The 16,304-nt window shown below is 44.0% G+C and overlaps 1 protein-coding gene across 1 annotated transcript in view; it reads left to right on the forward strand.

The window, feature by feature from the left end:
- Window positions 1-16,304, forward strand: part of ZC3HAV1 (zinc finger CCCH-type containing, antiviral 1) — a 67,291-nt gene that overhangs the window by 31,749 nt on the left and 19,238 nt on the right. Inside the window, exons 4-8 of the mRNA XM_060156579.1 lie at window positions 3,985-4,749; window positions 5,555-5,653; window positions 8,058-8,181; window positions 9,999-10,173; window positions 15,635-15,755. Of these exons, the coding sequence (XP_060012562.1) occupies window positions 3,985-4,749; window positions 5,555-5,653; window positions 8,058-8,181; window positions 9,999-10,173; window positions 15,635-15,755 (1,284 nt within the window). The remainder of the gene's footprint in view (window positions 1-3,984; window positions 4,750-5,554; window positions 5,654-8,057; window positions 8,182-9,998; window positions 10,174-15,634; window positions 15,756-16,304) is intronic.

Consider the following 16,304-nt stretch of genomic DNA (forward strand, 5'->3'; position numbering starts at 1 on the left):
GGTTGTTTATTAGAGATGTTTCCTGTTTCTTAAGATAGGATTGTATTGCTATAAACTTCCCTCTTAGAACTGCTTTTGCTGCATCCCATAGGTTTTTGGGTCATCGTGTCTCCATTGTCATTTGTTTCTAGGTACTTTTTAATTTCTTCTTTGATTTCTTCAGTGATTACTTCGTTATTAAGTAGTGTATTGTTTAGCCTCCATGTGTTTGTATTTTTTACAGATCTTTTCCTGTAATTGATACCTAGTCTCATAGCATTGTGGTCGGAAAAGATACTTGATACAATTTCAATTTTCTTAAATTTACCAAGGCTTGATTTGTGACCCAAGATATGATCTATCCTTGAGAATGTTCCATGAGCACTTGAGAAAAATGTGTATTCTGTTGTTTTTGGATTGAATGTCCTATAACTATCAATTAAGTCCATCTTGTTTAATGTATCATTTAAAGCTTGTGTTTTCTTATTTATTTTCATTTTGGATGATCTGTCCGTTGGTGAAAGTGGGGTGTTAAAGTCTCCTACTATGAATGTATTACTGTCAATTTCCCCTTTTATGGCTGTTAGTATTTGCATTATGTATTGAGGTGCTCCTATGTTGGGTGCATAAATATTTACAATTGTTATATCTTCTTCTTGGATCGAACCCTTGATCATTATGTAGTGTCCTTCTTTGTCTCTTGTGGTAGTCTTTATTTTAAAGTCTATTTTGTCTGATATGAGAATTGCTACTCCAGCTTTCTTTTGGTTTCCATTTGCGTGGAATATCTTTTTCCATCCCCTCACTTTCAGTCTGTATGTGTCCCTAGGTCTGAAGTGTATCTCTTGTAGACAGCATATATATGGGTCTTGTTTTTGTATCCATTCAGCCAGTCTGTGTCTTTTGGTGGGAGCATTTAATCCATTTACATTTAAGGTAATTATCGATATGTATGTTCCTATTCCCATTTTCTTAATTGTTTTGGGTTTGTTTTTGTAGGTCTTTTCCTTCTCTTGTGTTTCTTGCCTAGAGAAGGTCCTTTAGCATTTGTTGTAAAGCTGGTTTGGTGGTGTTGAACTCTCTCAGCTTTTGCTTGTGTGTAAAGTTTTAATTTCTCCATCAAATCTGAATGAGATCCTTGCTGGGTAGAGTAATCTTGGTTGTAGGTTTTTCTCCTTCATCACTTTAAATATGTCCTGCCAGTCCCTTCTGGCTTGCAGAGTTTCTGCTCAAAGATCAGCTGTTAACCTTATGGGGATTCCCTTGTGTGTTATTTGTTGTTTTTCCCTTGCTGCTTTTAATATGTTTTCTTTGTATTTAATTTCTGACAGTTTGATTAATATGTGTCTTGGCGTGTTTCTCCTGGGATTTATCCTGTATGGGACTCTCTGTGCTTCCTGCGCCTGATTAACTATTTCCTTTCCCATATTAGGGAAGTTTTCAACTCTAATCTCTTCAAATATTTTCTCAGTCCCTTTCTTTTTCTCTTCTTCTTCTGGAACCCCTATAATTCGAATGTTGGTGCATTTAATATTGTCCCAGAGGTCTCTGAGACTGTCCTCAGTTCTTTTCATTCTTTTTTCTTTATTCTGCTCTGCAGTAGTTATTTCCACAATTTTATATTCCAGGTCACTTATCCGTTCTTCTGCCTCAGTTATTCTGCTATTGATCCCTTCTAGAGTATTTTTAATTTCATTCATTGTGTTGTTCATCGTTGCTTGTTTCATCTTTAGTTCTTCTAGGTCCTTGTTAAGTGTTTCTTGCATTTTCTCTATTCTATTTCCAAGATTTTGGATCATCTTTATTATTATTCTGAATTCATTTTCAGGTAGACTGCCTATTTCCTCTTCATTTGTTAGGTCTGGTGGGTTTTTATCTTGCTCCTTCATCTGCTGTGTGTTTTTCTGTCTTCTCATTTTGCTTATCTTACTGTGTTTGTGGTCTCCTTTTTGCAGGCTGCAGGTTCGTAGTTCCCGTTGTTTTTGGTGTCTGTCCCCAGTGGCTAAAGTTGGTTTAGTGGGTTGTGTAGGCTTCCTGGTGGAGGGGACTAGTGCCTGTGTTCTGGTGGATGAGGTTGCATCTTGACTTTTGGGTGGGCAGGTCCACATCTGGTGGTGTGTTTTGGGGTGTCTGTGGACTTATTTTGATTTTAGGCAGCCTCTCTGCTAATGGGCGGGGCTGTGTTCCTGTCTTGCTAGTTGTTTGGCATAGGATGTCCAGCACTGTAGCTTGCTGGTCGTTGAGTGAAGCTGGGTGTTGGTTTTGAGATGGAGATCCCTGGGAGATTTTCGCCATTTGATATTACGTGGAGCTGGGAGGTCTCTTGTGGACCAGTGTCCTGAAGTTGGCTCTCCCACCTCAGAGGCACAGCACTGACTCCTGGCTGCAGCACCAAGAGCCTTTCATCCACACAGCTGCTGGTCTAGGAGAGTCTCCTGGAGAGCTGGGGCGGCTGTGCTCACGCTGGGGCATGGGCACTGGGGGCAGTCATATTCGGGAGCTCTGGCAGGTGGATTCTTAACCACTGCGCCACCAGGGAAGTCCCTTAAGTGAGTTCTATTGTGAGCAGCCTTAAATCATTTTTAGAAGAGTGAAGGGTAATACTATGAATCAAGAAAAGTAATGTTTTCAGGGTCTCAGAGGACTCGAGAGGAGCAGAGGACTCGAGAGGAGCAGAGCTCACGTGTTCTGATTCCACATCTCATGTTTTCTCTCCTGCACGACAATGCCCTCTCGACAGGGGAATATCTGGAAGGATGGGGTTTGGTGTAGCTTCTCAATATAAATTTGTTGTATGCGAGAGGGAGTTTTCTTTGTTGTCACTTCTAGTTAATCTATTTAGTTGATGGGAGGAGGATGCTTGCTTTTACTATATTCCTGCTGCCCCCAGGTTTGGAAGAGAAAGGATCTCTCTTCCTCCTCTTTCCCACACACAATAGCACAACTCACACACCACACACACACACACACACACACACACACACACACACAGCCTCCAGCCACATGCACACAAAAACAACCACTTGCATACATACATACCCCACACATACACAAACTTCACGCACGCACAACATGTGTAACACATGCACAGGACACACTTCACACATGCCACACAAACACATGCAATCACACCACACAGACTTCACTTGCGCATGCCACATACACCATACATGCATATCTCACCAACCGACACACGTCACACACCATGCGTGCAACCATACACACACATACACCCGTCACATGTATACCACACGTGCCTATCACACACACACACACATGCACACACTTCATGCATGCACACACACCCAGCACAGCACACCCCACTTATAAACATCACACGCATGCACACCGCACTTTGTACGTACTCACGAACACACATGCTCACCCCCCTCCCTCCTGTCTGCTTCCCGGGGGTGTGACTTACCACGTTTCTAGAGAGAGGCCAATTTTTCTTTTTTAGATATTACTCATTTAAGCTTGGGCATTTGGGGGGCTGGACGAACGACTCTGGAAAATTCTCAAGCTTCAGTGAAATCAGACCTCTGTTGTAGTTTCTTTTGTTGTTGTTGTTTTATGTGTCATGAATCCGTAACTTAGGTACACCTGTATCACAATATGGGCAAACTCTAAATGATTTTGGGGAACTCCTCCCTGATTTGTACTTGTCTGTCTCTCCATTTACCCTAGCGGTGAGTGACTTGAACTAGAGAATTGTGGACAGCCCCATCTAAGAGTGTGGGCATTTGGGGGCTACATCTAAGTCCCACGAGAGAAGCCAAGCAGAGCCAGTGTCAGTTCGACCTTTATCCTAGGTCATAGGTGGTGTTTTCTGCAGGGCTGGCAGGGTGACAGATTCCTGCATTGTCATAAGCACCTTCTCGAGATTTTCACAGAAAAGTAATTTGATAGAACTTCGATAGCAAACCTGGAGAAGCTGAGGCGGAACAGGGCAGGGAAGTTAGTCACGTTAACACCAACTTCCGTTGTTTGCTTTTTCTTTCCCAGCTCCTCCTTCACATCGCAGAGACGCGGCACACAGAGGCAGAAGCAAGAGCAGAGACCGGGGCAGCGGGGACTCTCTTCCATCTGCTGCAGCTTCTGCCCAGAGGTCCTGCCCCCCCAGTCCAGATCCCACCGGCCGCGGGTCTCCCCCGGACGATGGGCCTGTCAAGGATCTTGCCCACAAGTTCACGCACTTGGGAAGTCAGAAGTGCCCTCCGCCTTCCTCAGGCTCGTCTACGGCGTCCAATCTTGGAGGAACCGGTCAAGGGGGAGCAAGCCAGAGGTTTGCAGAGAATGGCAGTCCAGAGGATCTTTTCTATGGGAATCACAGCAATACTTACGTCACTTTTGATTCGACATCAGCTCCCAAGTGGAAGGGCCCCGCATCCTGGCAGAATGACCAAGACACTGGTAGAGAGAGTTTGTTTTCTTCCAGTCAGGCTGTCTCCTTCTCGCCTCTTGGTTCTCCACAGATACCTGAAACCGTCACCACCAGAAAGAGCACGGCCATCCTTTCCTCGGACTGCGTGAACACGGAGGGCAGACGTGGGAATCAAGACAGCCAGCATTTCCCGCTTTTTAATAATAATGTCGATGACATGGCTACAGATGCCACTTCCGTGAGATTGTTAAATCATAAAACCACAGCCAGTTGGCAGAGAGAAAAATCTTTACCTAGGGGTCAGGACACCGGAGTGACTCGCAGCCATGTGCAGCCCGCTGGCCAAATGACGGCTGCCGACGATGGGGCCACGGCCTTTGTTAATGGTAAACACACAGAGGAGACATTCTGGGCTAGTCTGTCCACAGTGCCCCCAAATGGCTCTAGTAAAGTGATAGATGAAACTACCGATGTAGGTAAAACTGATGCCACTCGTTTGGGCTTCAGGTCGGCAGTCAGTGGGGAGAAAGACGTGTTACGCTCTGAAAGTCAGAGGCTGACAAGCCAGGTTCTGCCCACACATGGGGAGACCACTGCCCCGACACAGAGCGGCACTCACTCTGCCCAGGGTCCCTCATTTTACACCTTCCTTAAGCAACAGAGCTGCAGCCTAAGGGACCCATGGTCGGAACTCTGCTCAAATGTCTGTTCCCCCTGCCAGCGAGATTACAACAAGGGCTCGGGCTGGACTCTGTGTGAGTCACTGAGGGACAGAGAGGGGCCCCATGTCTCATGTCTGCAGCACAGCAGCTAGGGCTAGTGGTTTCTCTTTGCATGTCCCTTAGCAGTATTAAAGGGCAAAGGGGTTTTGGTTAAGGAGCACTTCTGATGAGGAGATTGACATATGAAGATGGAAGGACCAACCCTAGAACTGTATAGAATAAGTGCTACATTTATTCAGAACAGGAATAGTTCAACTATGGTTTAAGAAATAAACATAACTCTCAGGTGCCCCAGATGTTCATGTTTGCTTTCATGTCTAGGCTCTCATTAGCAGCAGTACATGAATCATAAGCATTTTCTTGAACGTGGCCCCCATTTCAGATATTCTTCCCCACTGTAAGACCAGATATCTTGATTTTCGGTTTAAATATTAGGGTCAGCACACATGCATCCTCTTTTGTTTTGTAGATTCCGTATCTGACGTTGCGAGTACCGAATGTTCTACGAGGGATGAACATGGCTCAAACGAAATTTGTCTTGACCATCTGTATAAGGGTTGTCAACTTAGTGAGTAACTTACTTAAGGACTTTCTAGAAGCAGAAACTTTATTAATAGTAATATGGCTAACATTTACTGTGTACTGTGTGTCCGGTGCAGTGCTAAGAATCTTCTTAAACTTCATCTTCTTTAAACTTCACATCAACCCTAGGTTCTGTTGTTAACCCATTTCGCAGATGCACAAACCACCCACTTCACCACTGCATGATATATACGTTCTCCTTTTACAATTCAGTTTTAGGTGATCTGTTACGCTTACTCAGGGACCCATCTTTTTGCACACAAAAAGCAAACAAAAGTATCCTAGCAGACACATTTTCAAAGTTTGTGTCCTGTCGTGATTTAGGCATTGCCTCTCTTCTGGGCCGTGGGCTCTAGTCGCCCCTCAATGTGTGTGCTGAGGGACCCGTGCTCTACACGACCGACATCTTGTGTGTCGTTGCAGTCAATGAGCCACACCTGTCCACACTGTTGCCTCCCACCAGGATTCCTGCAGAAATGGTTCCCACGGGGCTGCTTGGGACACAGAGCTGCCCTCTCACTCTTACACCACTCTTTCCCTTTCATGCCTCCACCCCAGGCCTAGGCATCATGTCTGATTCATTTGCTTGATGACTTAGTGGTCTTAGACGCATTCACCTTGTGTCTGAAGAGGAGATTCTGCCCTGCGTTCCCTAAATCAAAAATCTTTAACTTTAAAATATTTTCTTTTTAATTATGGTAAAATACACATAACAGATTTTACCATCTTAAATATTTTTAAGTGTACAGCTCAGTAGGGTTCATTACATTCGTATTGTTGCACAACCAATCTCCAGAATTCTTTTTATCTTGTAAAACTGAGACTCTGTACCCATTAAACAACAACTCCTCCTTTCCCACTTCTGGCAGGGAAGCCCCTGGCAGCCGCCATTTTGGTTTCTGTCTATAAGTATGACTTCTCTACGACCCTCGTATGAATGAACTCACACAGTATTTGTCTGTTTCAGACACTGGCTTATTTCACTTAGTACAGTGTCCTCAAGGTTTATCCACGTTGTAGCCGTTGGGAGAATTTCCTTCCTTTTTAAGGCTGAATACGATTCCATTGTATTCTATCACATTTTGTTTATCCATTCATCCATTGATGGGCACTTGAGTTGCTTCTCCCTTTGGCTGTTGTGTATAATGCTGCTATGAACACAGGGGTACAAGTAACTGTTTGAGATTTGCTTTCAGTTCTTTTGGGTATATACCCACAAGTGGAATTGCTGGATTATATGGTAAATGTATGTTTAAGTTTTTGAGGAACTGCCACAGTTTTCCATAGCAGCTGTAGCATTTTATATTTTCACCAGCAATGCACGAGGGTTGCAGTTTCTCCACATCCTTGCCAACACTTGTTAATTTGTTTTTGTTTGTTTGTTTATAGCAGCCGTTCTAATGGGTGTGAGGAAGGTTATACTTTTTGAGTCAGCCAAATCCCAGGCAGTGCCACTCTGGATTTCCTTGTGATGTCTAAGTCTGCCTCTTTTTATTCTAAAGTAGTAACACATCTTTTAGACATTTCAAAACGGTTGAAACATAATGCAAATTGTGAAAAATAGAACTGTTTTCTGTACTCCTGTATTATGGACTTCTAACATTAATTCATTCTTCAGCAAGCATTCATTGAATGGTCATCTTTTTCATGCCCAGCCCTCTGCCAGTGAAGCAAGGGAGAAGTAAGCTAAACAATGATGCAGGCCTTTTTTCAATGAGTTTGTTGTTAAGGTGGGGCATCAAAACAGCCACAGATTTGGGAGCTCCCTGGCTCCCTGGCAGTGGTTAGGACTCCGCACTCTCACTGCCGGGGGCCCGGGTTCCATCCCTGGTCGGGGAACTGAGATCCCACAAGCTGCGCGGTGCGGCCAAAAACAAACAAACAAAACATGCACAAATTAGAAAACTGCGTAAAATGAGTAAATACGTAAATAAAGAACAAACTGAGTCCTGAGCACTGGCTGAGGGAATACAAAACACAAGTCAGTTCAGAAGAGCACGAGATTAGTGAGGGAATTCTTCTGGGAGAGATGAATTTTAGGTCAGGGCTTCAAGGAAACACAAAAGCAGTTGCCTATGCTGGAGAGCAGTTTGTCTCAGTAAATCCACGTGGGGGGTGCAGAAAGGGTAACTGTAAATTTATAATGATCTCAGATTTCCATGTGGGTAACATGGCTTTTTGGGGAGCAGCGAATTTTGTTTTCTGATGAGTCTCCATGGGTAATAGTGGAACCTGGAGTTTGGGGCAATGCAGGTAGGGGCCAGCGTGAGCACAGGTGTAGCTGGGAAATGTGCCTTCAGGGCAGGATGGGAAAGGTGGGCCGTGAAAGGATGGGGAGAGTCAGCAGTGAACTTGGCCGAATCGCTGAGACTTCTTTTCTGTCTTTTTAGAGAGGTGCAACAAAGCTCACTTCCACCTGCCCTACCGGTGGCAGATGTTACTGGAAAACACCTGGATGGACCTCCCGTTCATGGAGGATATTGAGAAGGCCTTCTGTGACCCCCAAGTCTGCAAGTAAGTTGGTGGCCGGTCTGGCTTGTGAGATGCACAATATCATCAGAAGAAAGCCCAGTGCTATGCTTATGGGAAGAAGAAAAAACAGTTTTCCTTCAGAATCCCATTCAGGTTAACTCTTGAGATAAAAATGGCAAATGCCTGCTGAGTTAATGAAGAAAAATACATAAGTGGGGCAGGTTTGAAGTCACTCAGAGCCTGGCTATTACAAGGGACTCTGGGAGTATTTGCTAACTCAGGTGAAATAAACAGGGACACAAATATGTGTTTAGTTAATATTTGTCAGTGTGTCCCGCAGAACAACACAATGCGTAGGTTGGTTTGTATTCCTATCAGCTCATCGTAGGACTATTACAAGTACTAAATGATGAGCTCAGAAGAGCTTTGACTTAATTTCATAGTTTGAGAAAATGATTTGAGTCATTTCATATCGTTCTAGGGCAGGATTTTGTTGTATACTTTAGCATTTTATACCTTCCTCCGTGTTCGCTATTTCCTCTACCCTGGAGGTTTCTAAGAGGCTACCTTATATTTCTGCTTCTATTAGGGCTGATATGGGTGATACCACCCATGACCATATTTATAAGCTGCATCCTGTTTTACAAGGACATTCTTTGGGGGGAAAAATATGGATGTGTCGTCTGCAAATTTAGTGAATTTTTGGTGGAGATTCTGTGTTGCAACCTTTTGCCACTAGAGGGTGGCATCAGCTGTTTTGCTTCTAGGTGTATTTCTCCCCCCAGGTATATCTGAAGCAGTGTTTTTCAACCTTAGCGCTATTGACTTTTGGGACCAGATAATTATTTGTTCGGGGGGGGGGCAGTTTAGCATCATTCCTGGCTTCCACCCACTGCATGCCAGTTGTGATAAACAAAAACGTTTTTCGACATTGTCACATGTTCCCTGGGTCACAAAATCGCTCCTGGTTGAACATCACTGATCTAGGAGGTGTTTCATAGAGCAGTAACTCCTAAACTTTTTGGTCTCAGGAGCCCTATAGAGTCTTAAAATGTATTGGGGATCCCAAAGAACTTCTGTTTATGTGGATTATAGCTATTTATATTTACCATATTAAAAATCACAACTGAGAAAAATTAAATATTTACTGATACATTAAAAATAACAATAATAAACTCATTCATGTTAACATAACATTTTTTGATAATTATATATCCAACTTATATATAGTTATATGCATATATAACTGTATATAAGTAAAACTATAAAAATAACTTTTCCAAAACAAAACAAAACCAAATTCACTGAGAAGACTGAAATTGTTATATATTTTTGCAAATCTCTTTATTGTGAAATCAAACATCATGTAGCCTCTGGAAAACTCCATTGTGCACCTGTGAGGGTATGAAGGTGAAAAAGACAGGTGATGTCTTAATATCATTATGAAAATAACTGTGACCTTGCTGGCTCCCGAAAAGGTCTTGGACCACACTTTGATAACTATTTGAATAATAATTGAAAAAAACTGACCTACTGTGAGTTTCTAACTGACTTTCTAACAAACATTGAGCCAATCCATTGTTTTGTGTGGGCACAGTTGTCTATGGGGGATATTTTTTGAAGGAAGAACACATTCTGTGACACCGTTGAATATGTGGGGCAGGCAGGTTACATTACCTCTCTGTAGTTCAGTTTTTTTTTTATGTGTAAGACCGAAAGCTGTATAAGGGAAATTCAAAGATCCCTTTCAGCTCTCAAGGTTTAATTCTATCCTCTTATTAGGGAAGACCAGAGTGTAGAAAACAGAAGCATTTTGTTTCAGTGAAGCATTTTGTTAACACTAAACTTTTCCCTCTCAGCATTTCTATTGGAAATTATAAAATCAGTTTCCAGAAGATGACTTGTGATTATAAACCCATCCGACGTCTCTCCACGCCTTCATCTGTCACAATGCCGGCCGGTTCTCTCTTCACCACAAAATGGATTTGGTACTGGAGAAATGGACATGACAAATGGGTTCAATATGGAGAGAAGGTGAGTACCACTCCTCCTTGTGGATGCTCTTGTATAAACTTGCCAACTTCAGAAGAAACTAGTAGTACAGTGTCTGACACCCACGTGGTTACCCGTGGAGCATGGACATGGTAGAGGAAGTGGTGCTTTTTTACATGATACCCAGCAAGCATGGACTCCGATTGCATCATAAAAAATTATAATTATTTTTAAGGAACTCCTTGATCCATGAGCCAGCCAATATCCTTCTTTCCTTGCTATCAGGGCCTGGGCTGGAACTTTGAGCTAGCTTTCTATGTACTAGTACATAAATGTACAGAGACTACTGCTTTCAGCCAGAAGAGGAGGCAGGACTGAGAAATCAGAAGACTGATATAGATGGTTACTAGGATGCAGTCAGAGTCTGGATTCAGATGGACTAGAAGATTCTAGACTTACCCGCACAGGGACATAGTAAAGGGAGAGAAGTTTATTTTTTTTAATTTAATTTAATTTAATTTTTTAAAATATCTTTATTGGAGTAGAATTACTTTACAGTGGTGTGTTAGTTTCTGCTTTATAACAGTGAATCAGCTATACGTATACATACATCCCCATATCTCCTCCCTCTTACGTCTCCCTCCCACCGTCTCTATCCCACCCCTCTAGGTGGTCACAAGGCACCGAGCTGATCTCCCTGTGCTATGCAGCTGCTTCCCACTAGCTATCTATTTTACGTTTGGTAGTGCATATATGTCCATGCCTCTCGGGAGAGAAGTTTAGATAAGCAGAGCTTCTGTCTAGTATCCTTTCTTTCCTTTGGTTCATAGGATTAGAGAGAGAGAGAGAGAGGGAGGGAGTGAGTGAGCTTAAGTAGGCAATGAAATCAGAGTGATGAGAAAGAGAAAAGAAAAGCAAGAGATGGAAATGAAGCCAAAGTAGGGACGAGGAAACGCCAGCGTTAGATTCTCTAGGGTTAGAAGTGAATGGGCTACACATATGGCTCTGCGCTCCCTAGCTGTCAAAGCAAGCAAAGAAACACTATGTTATATGGTCCCCTGTGCCTCCATGAAAAGACCATTCCAGTTACTCAGGAGAAGCACGGTTTTTTCTCTGTTAGTGAGGCCTGAGAAAAGGGTCTCCTACGGGGCCACACAGAGGGGACCTTGTGTGCTGTGGTGAGTGAGGTCCTCAACCTTGGTCCCACCATCCGTGCAGTACATGGCGGTTTCCCAGTGGTCTTAGCGGCAGATACATGCTATCAAACAATCTTTCACAGAACCTAAATGAGCGAACTAGGGTGAAGCAGAGGTGCCCTGTGCAAAGAGGACGGGGCTCAGGGCTCTTTGCTTTCCCCTCCTGCGGTGACCTGTCAAGCACCTCGGCATGAAAACCCCTGTGATATTTAGCTTCGTACGGGCTCTTCTTATATTTAAGCCGAGGATGGTGTCAAAGTGCAGTTCCATAAAAGTGATTCTGTGAGGTGCCTGTGGAAATAGAAATTATAAACTCAAATTCTTTAGCCTTGGTTATTAAATAAAATAATTAAATAAAACGAAACGAAACGAAATGAAATTAAAATAGTAAACTATAGGTCTCAATGGTTCTTATTTCAAATACTTGCAATTTTCAGTAAGATAGGGGAGAAGGGTTAGAAAATATTTGTATTCTAGTGACATCATGATCCCAGAGACCAAAAGGAACTTTAAGGGGTAAAAGATCATATTTAAATTTACACAGGTTCTGTCACTCATGTCCCCTAGTAAAACATCAAGAAACTTCCTGATAAAACGTCTTTAATATGAAATTCTCCCTGGGATATTCAGTCTGTGTTAAATGCACAGTTCTAGAATGTAACTTTCTACCTACGAACACAAAAAATGTTATAGTCATTGAATCTGTGGCACTTGTCTGTTGTAAGAAACGGAATGTGTTCTTTGAGGATGTGAATAAACTCTTACTGTCTCATATTAGTTAGACCCATCATTATATAAATTGAGTGGGCACTTCTGTTATAAAAGAAAAAAAAAAAAAAGAAAGGAAGGACGGGAAAACAGGCCCTGGGTTTGGTGTTTTCCTTGCTGGTCATCCAAGTAAAATAAAAATGGTGGTACCGGGAGATCTGAAACACAAACATAAGTTGCAGCCTGGTTTCTTTCATAGTTCAGTGTATTATGTATTATGGTCCAAGTTTACAGCTGTTTGATGACCTGGTTTGATCCAGTGTACAGGTTAGAATATTTAGAGAAAAGCGTGGACTGAATAGCTTTCAGACAGAGCCCTACAGGTTTTATTTCTTGCAACTGAATTTTTAATAAGAGTTGCGCATATATGTATAGCTGATTCACTTTGTTATAAAGCAGAAACTAACACACCATTGTAAAGCAATTATACTCCAATGAAGATGTTTAAAAAAAAAAAAAGAGTTGGGCAACTGAGATTTCCAGGTTAGGAACCTCTCTGGTAGGAACTGGGAGAAATAGAAACTTTTGCCAACAAAGGGTAGATGCATATGTTTGACAGTGAACCCTCTGGAAGGTAGAATTGATATATGGCAGTTCAGGTGCTTAACCAGGACTTGTACCTACATGGATGGTGGACCAGGAGAGGACGGTGGGCAGCAATGGTGCAGGATGGAGTTACAGCAGGAGTGACTGGAGGGCAGAGCCAGGTAGCAGTCATGGGCTTTGCATCAGTCAGGGGGTGCAGATCCAGACCCTCAAGGTGTTTACCAGCAGATAGCCAAGCTTAGTAGCTGTGAAAGCTGGCCTTTTGGGGCAGGAGTCCATGACCTGAGGGAATTGCCCAGAACAAGGGCAAGCCATAGCTCTAGAAAGCCGAGATCAAGGCAAACATGTAGGCACAAGACAAAAGCTGAGACCTGGTAACTGAAACTGAGGTATAAATTCAAGTCTTCTGGGAGAATGCATAATTGAAGCCTCTACCATTCATTCACTCACCCATTCAGAACTAGAGTACAGTGAGGGCAGAGCCAGAGGAATGTCCCCGTGAACCATGAGAGGCTGTGCAGATGCTCAGACACTGACTTAATGGCCTCGTTCTGTCCGGTATGCCAACCACTAGCCATATGTGGCTATTTAATTTTTTTTTTTTCCCCCAGAGAAGGAAGGATTTATTACTTGCTGCAAGGAAGAAGAACACTGGGGATCTTTCCCAAAGCAATGTCTCTGGGGCTATTTAATTTTAAACTTAAATTAATTAAACTTAAATAAAATTAAGAATCAGTTGTTGTCACACTAGTCACACTTTAAGTGCTCTACCAGCAGCTGTCCCAGCAGCCACATGTGGCTCGTGGCTACCGTATAGGACAACACAGAGAAATTTCCATTGTCAAAGAAAGTTCTAGTGAATATGGCTGATACGGACCCTAAAGCCTTGCTGGTCAAAGTCAGGTCCGCAGACCAGCAATGTCAGTGTCATCTGGGAGATGTTCAAAATGCAGGCTCTGGGGCTTCCCTGGTGGCACAGTGGTTAGGAACCCGCCTGCCAATGCAGTGGGCACGGGTTTGATCCCTGATCCGGGAAGATCCCACGTGCTGCGGAGCAACTGAGCCCGTGCGCCACAACTACTGAGCCTGTGCTCTAGAGCAACTAAGCCTGCGAGCCACAACTACTGAGCCCACACACCTCGAGCCCGTGCTCCGCAACAAGAGAAGCCACGGCAATGAGAAGCCTGTGCACCACAAGGAAGAGTAGCCCCAGCTCGCCACAACTAGAGAAAGCCTGCTTGCAGCAACGAAGACCCAATGCAGCCAAAAATAAAATTCATTAATTAACTTTAAAAAAATGCAGGCTCCAAAACTCTTCCCCCACTTCCCCTGAATCATTATGCAAATTTTAACAAGATCTGGGTGATTTACATTTACATTCAAGTTTGAAAGGCTTTGACCTAGAGTTTGCAGATTCCTTCCAGCCAGGAACAGGGTTCTGCAGAGCTGAGCAGGCAGTTGAGGGGCACAGGACTTTGGGGATGGGAAATTAAGGCAGAGATTCAAGTCATCAAACCAGGGTACCCAGGCCCCAGTGGTCCAGTGGTAGGATGCTGCACTTTCACTGCTGAGGACATGGGTTCAATCCCTGGTCAGGGAACTAAGATGCTGCAAGCTGCGTGGTACAGCCAAAAAAAAAGCACAAACAAAGAAAACCCCCAAAAATCCAGGGTGCCGAGAGGTGAAGGCTGCCTTCCCCCACCCTTGCTCGCAGGTGTTTGCCCACTTAAGCCATTCTCTGGGGTCTGAGGAAGGCATATGGTTTCCCAGCGAATCATCTAATCATGGAAACTCAGTTTCCTGCTGCCCACCCTGGATGGCGGTCTCTTTTACAATCATCCCGATACATGTCCCAGCAGCCGTTGCAACGAACATCGTTGTGGTATGACATAATTGTTCATGACTGTAGTTCAGAAAGTTCTGCTGAAGTTAGCCTTCTTGTTCCTTCCTCCCATTTGTCCTGGTTCTACCTCCAGAAACACATCAAGTTTATTCCTGCTTTGCACTGTGTGCAAATACTTGAACCCAGTTTTCCTGTGCCACCATGTTCCTCTCCAGGCTAAGAGACCTCTCTATCTGGGACGGCTTCCTTGGAAGCTTTTGTTCTGGTTCTCCCCCTTTACATCCTGCAGACATTTCCATTAGGGAAGGGGAATGCGATGGATGTAGCGGAAGCCTGCAGAGTCTGGCCTGTCATTAAAGGGACTGGGAGCCCCTGCCCACCACCGGCTGCCAACAGGATCTTGCTGTCATCTTCCATTCTAGATCACGAGGAACAAGAACTCCTTACCATTAGATATTGGGAACCCCTGCTCTTGGGGGCTTATATCTGGTCTGTCATCCCTGACATAGGGTGGGGACAATGGAATGGTGGCCTAGTCTGCCCCCTTGCTAGGATGACACACTTCCCTTTACTTCCCTTTCTGGTGTTCAGACCCATCATATGTGCCTTGAGGCTGGAGATTATATCGTTCCATTTTGGGGGTGCCCCTTTCATTATAGCCAGAGGAGAAGGGCTAGGTCACTCTCATTTGGACAGCAGTATACCTATTGGAGTTTTACATGCCTTCATACCAGCTTTAAACTGTGCTTTCTCATCGTGTGATGGGCTGATAGCTGTGATGTTCTACTTCATGGCAGGATGTTGGATTCTGTTAGACATCATGTCTGCACGTTGGGTACCAGTTGCTCTGTACACTTGAGTCATATTTTATAGAAGGTGTAAAAGACTTGCAAAGAGCTTTGTTTTTCAGGCCTCCACCAAGGGTATGGTCAGTTTCTGCAGTGTAGAGCGTGCTCTCAGCCCCGCGGTGGAGACTACAGAAGGGTGTGACGTGGTCCCACCCAGGAAACTTGGCAGTCTGATTTGAAAGGCAGGGTGCATTCCAGTTCAAATCCCACGGCTAAAATAAAGTTATATAAAATATCATAGTAGAAATTTCTTAAAAGCCTACCCTGAAGTCTTTACCTTTTTTTTTTTTTTTTTTAATTAGAAAGACAATGAGCACATTTCAAACATCGACTCTTCATACCTGGAGTCTCTGTTTCTATCCTGTCGCAGGGGAATTGTGCCATTTCAGGCGGGTTCACAAAACTACGAGCTGAGTTTCCAAGGTAAGTCTTTGTGTTTGGCAGTGGTGCCTGTTGCTGGAATCCGGCCTGTGGCATCCGCGTGGGAGTGGGAATGGAGTAGCCCGGCGTGCTGCGCTCAGGACCCGGGTTCTTTTTAGCAAGGCAGGCAGTTCCGTGGGTGGGAGCCAGTGGCGGTCAGAAGACCTGTCCTCTGGAGCCTCGGCTCTGACGCAGAGTAGCTGGGGACAGCACCGAGCACCCTGTAAAATGGGGGCATTGGATTACGTGGTCTCTGGGGGTACTTCCGGCTCTGCCATTCTTAATTTCTGACTCTAGGTGGGCTGCTTCCCAGACTGAGGCAGAATTCTCAGGTGCTGATGATTGCAGTAGAGACCTTGGGCCTGTGGGTGCCTTCTGAGTTTTATTTTATTTTATTCATTTATTTATTTATTTTTAAATTTATTTATTTTATTGTATTTATTTTTGGCTGTGTTGCGTCTCGGTTGCTGCGCGCGGGCTTTCTCTAGTTGCGGCGAGCGGTGGCTACTCTGTTGCAGCGCAAGGGCTTCTCATGGCGGGGGCTTCTCTTGT

Source organism: Lagenorhynchus albirostris, chromosome 8 (genome assembly GCF_949774975.1).
Source record: "Lagenorhynchus albirostris chromosome 8, mLagAlb1.1, whole genome shotgun sequence".
Classification (NCBI taxonomy): domain Eukaryota; kingdom Metazoa; phylum Chordata; class Mammalia; order Artiodactyla; family Delphinidae; genus Lagenorhynchus; species Lagenorhynchus albirostris.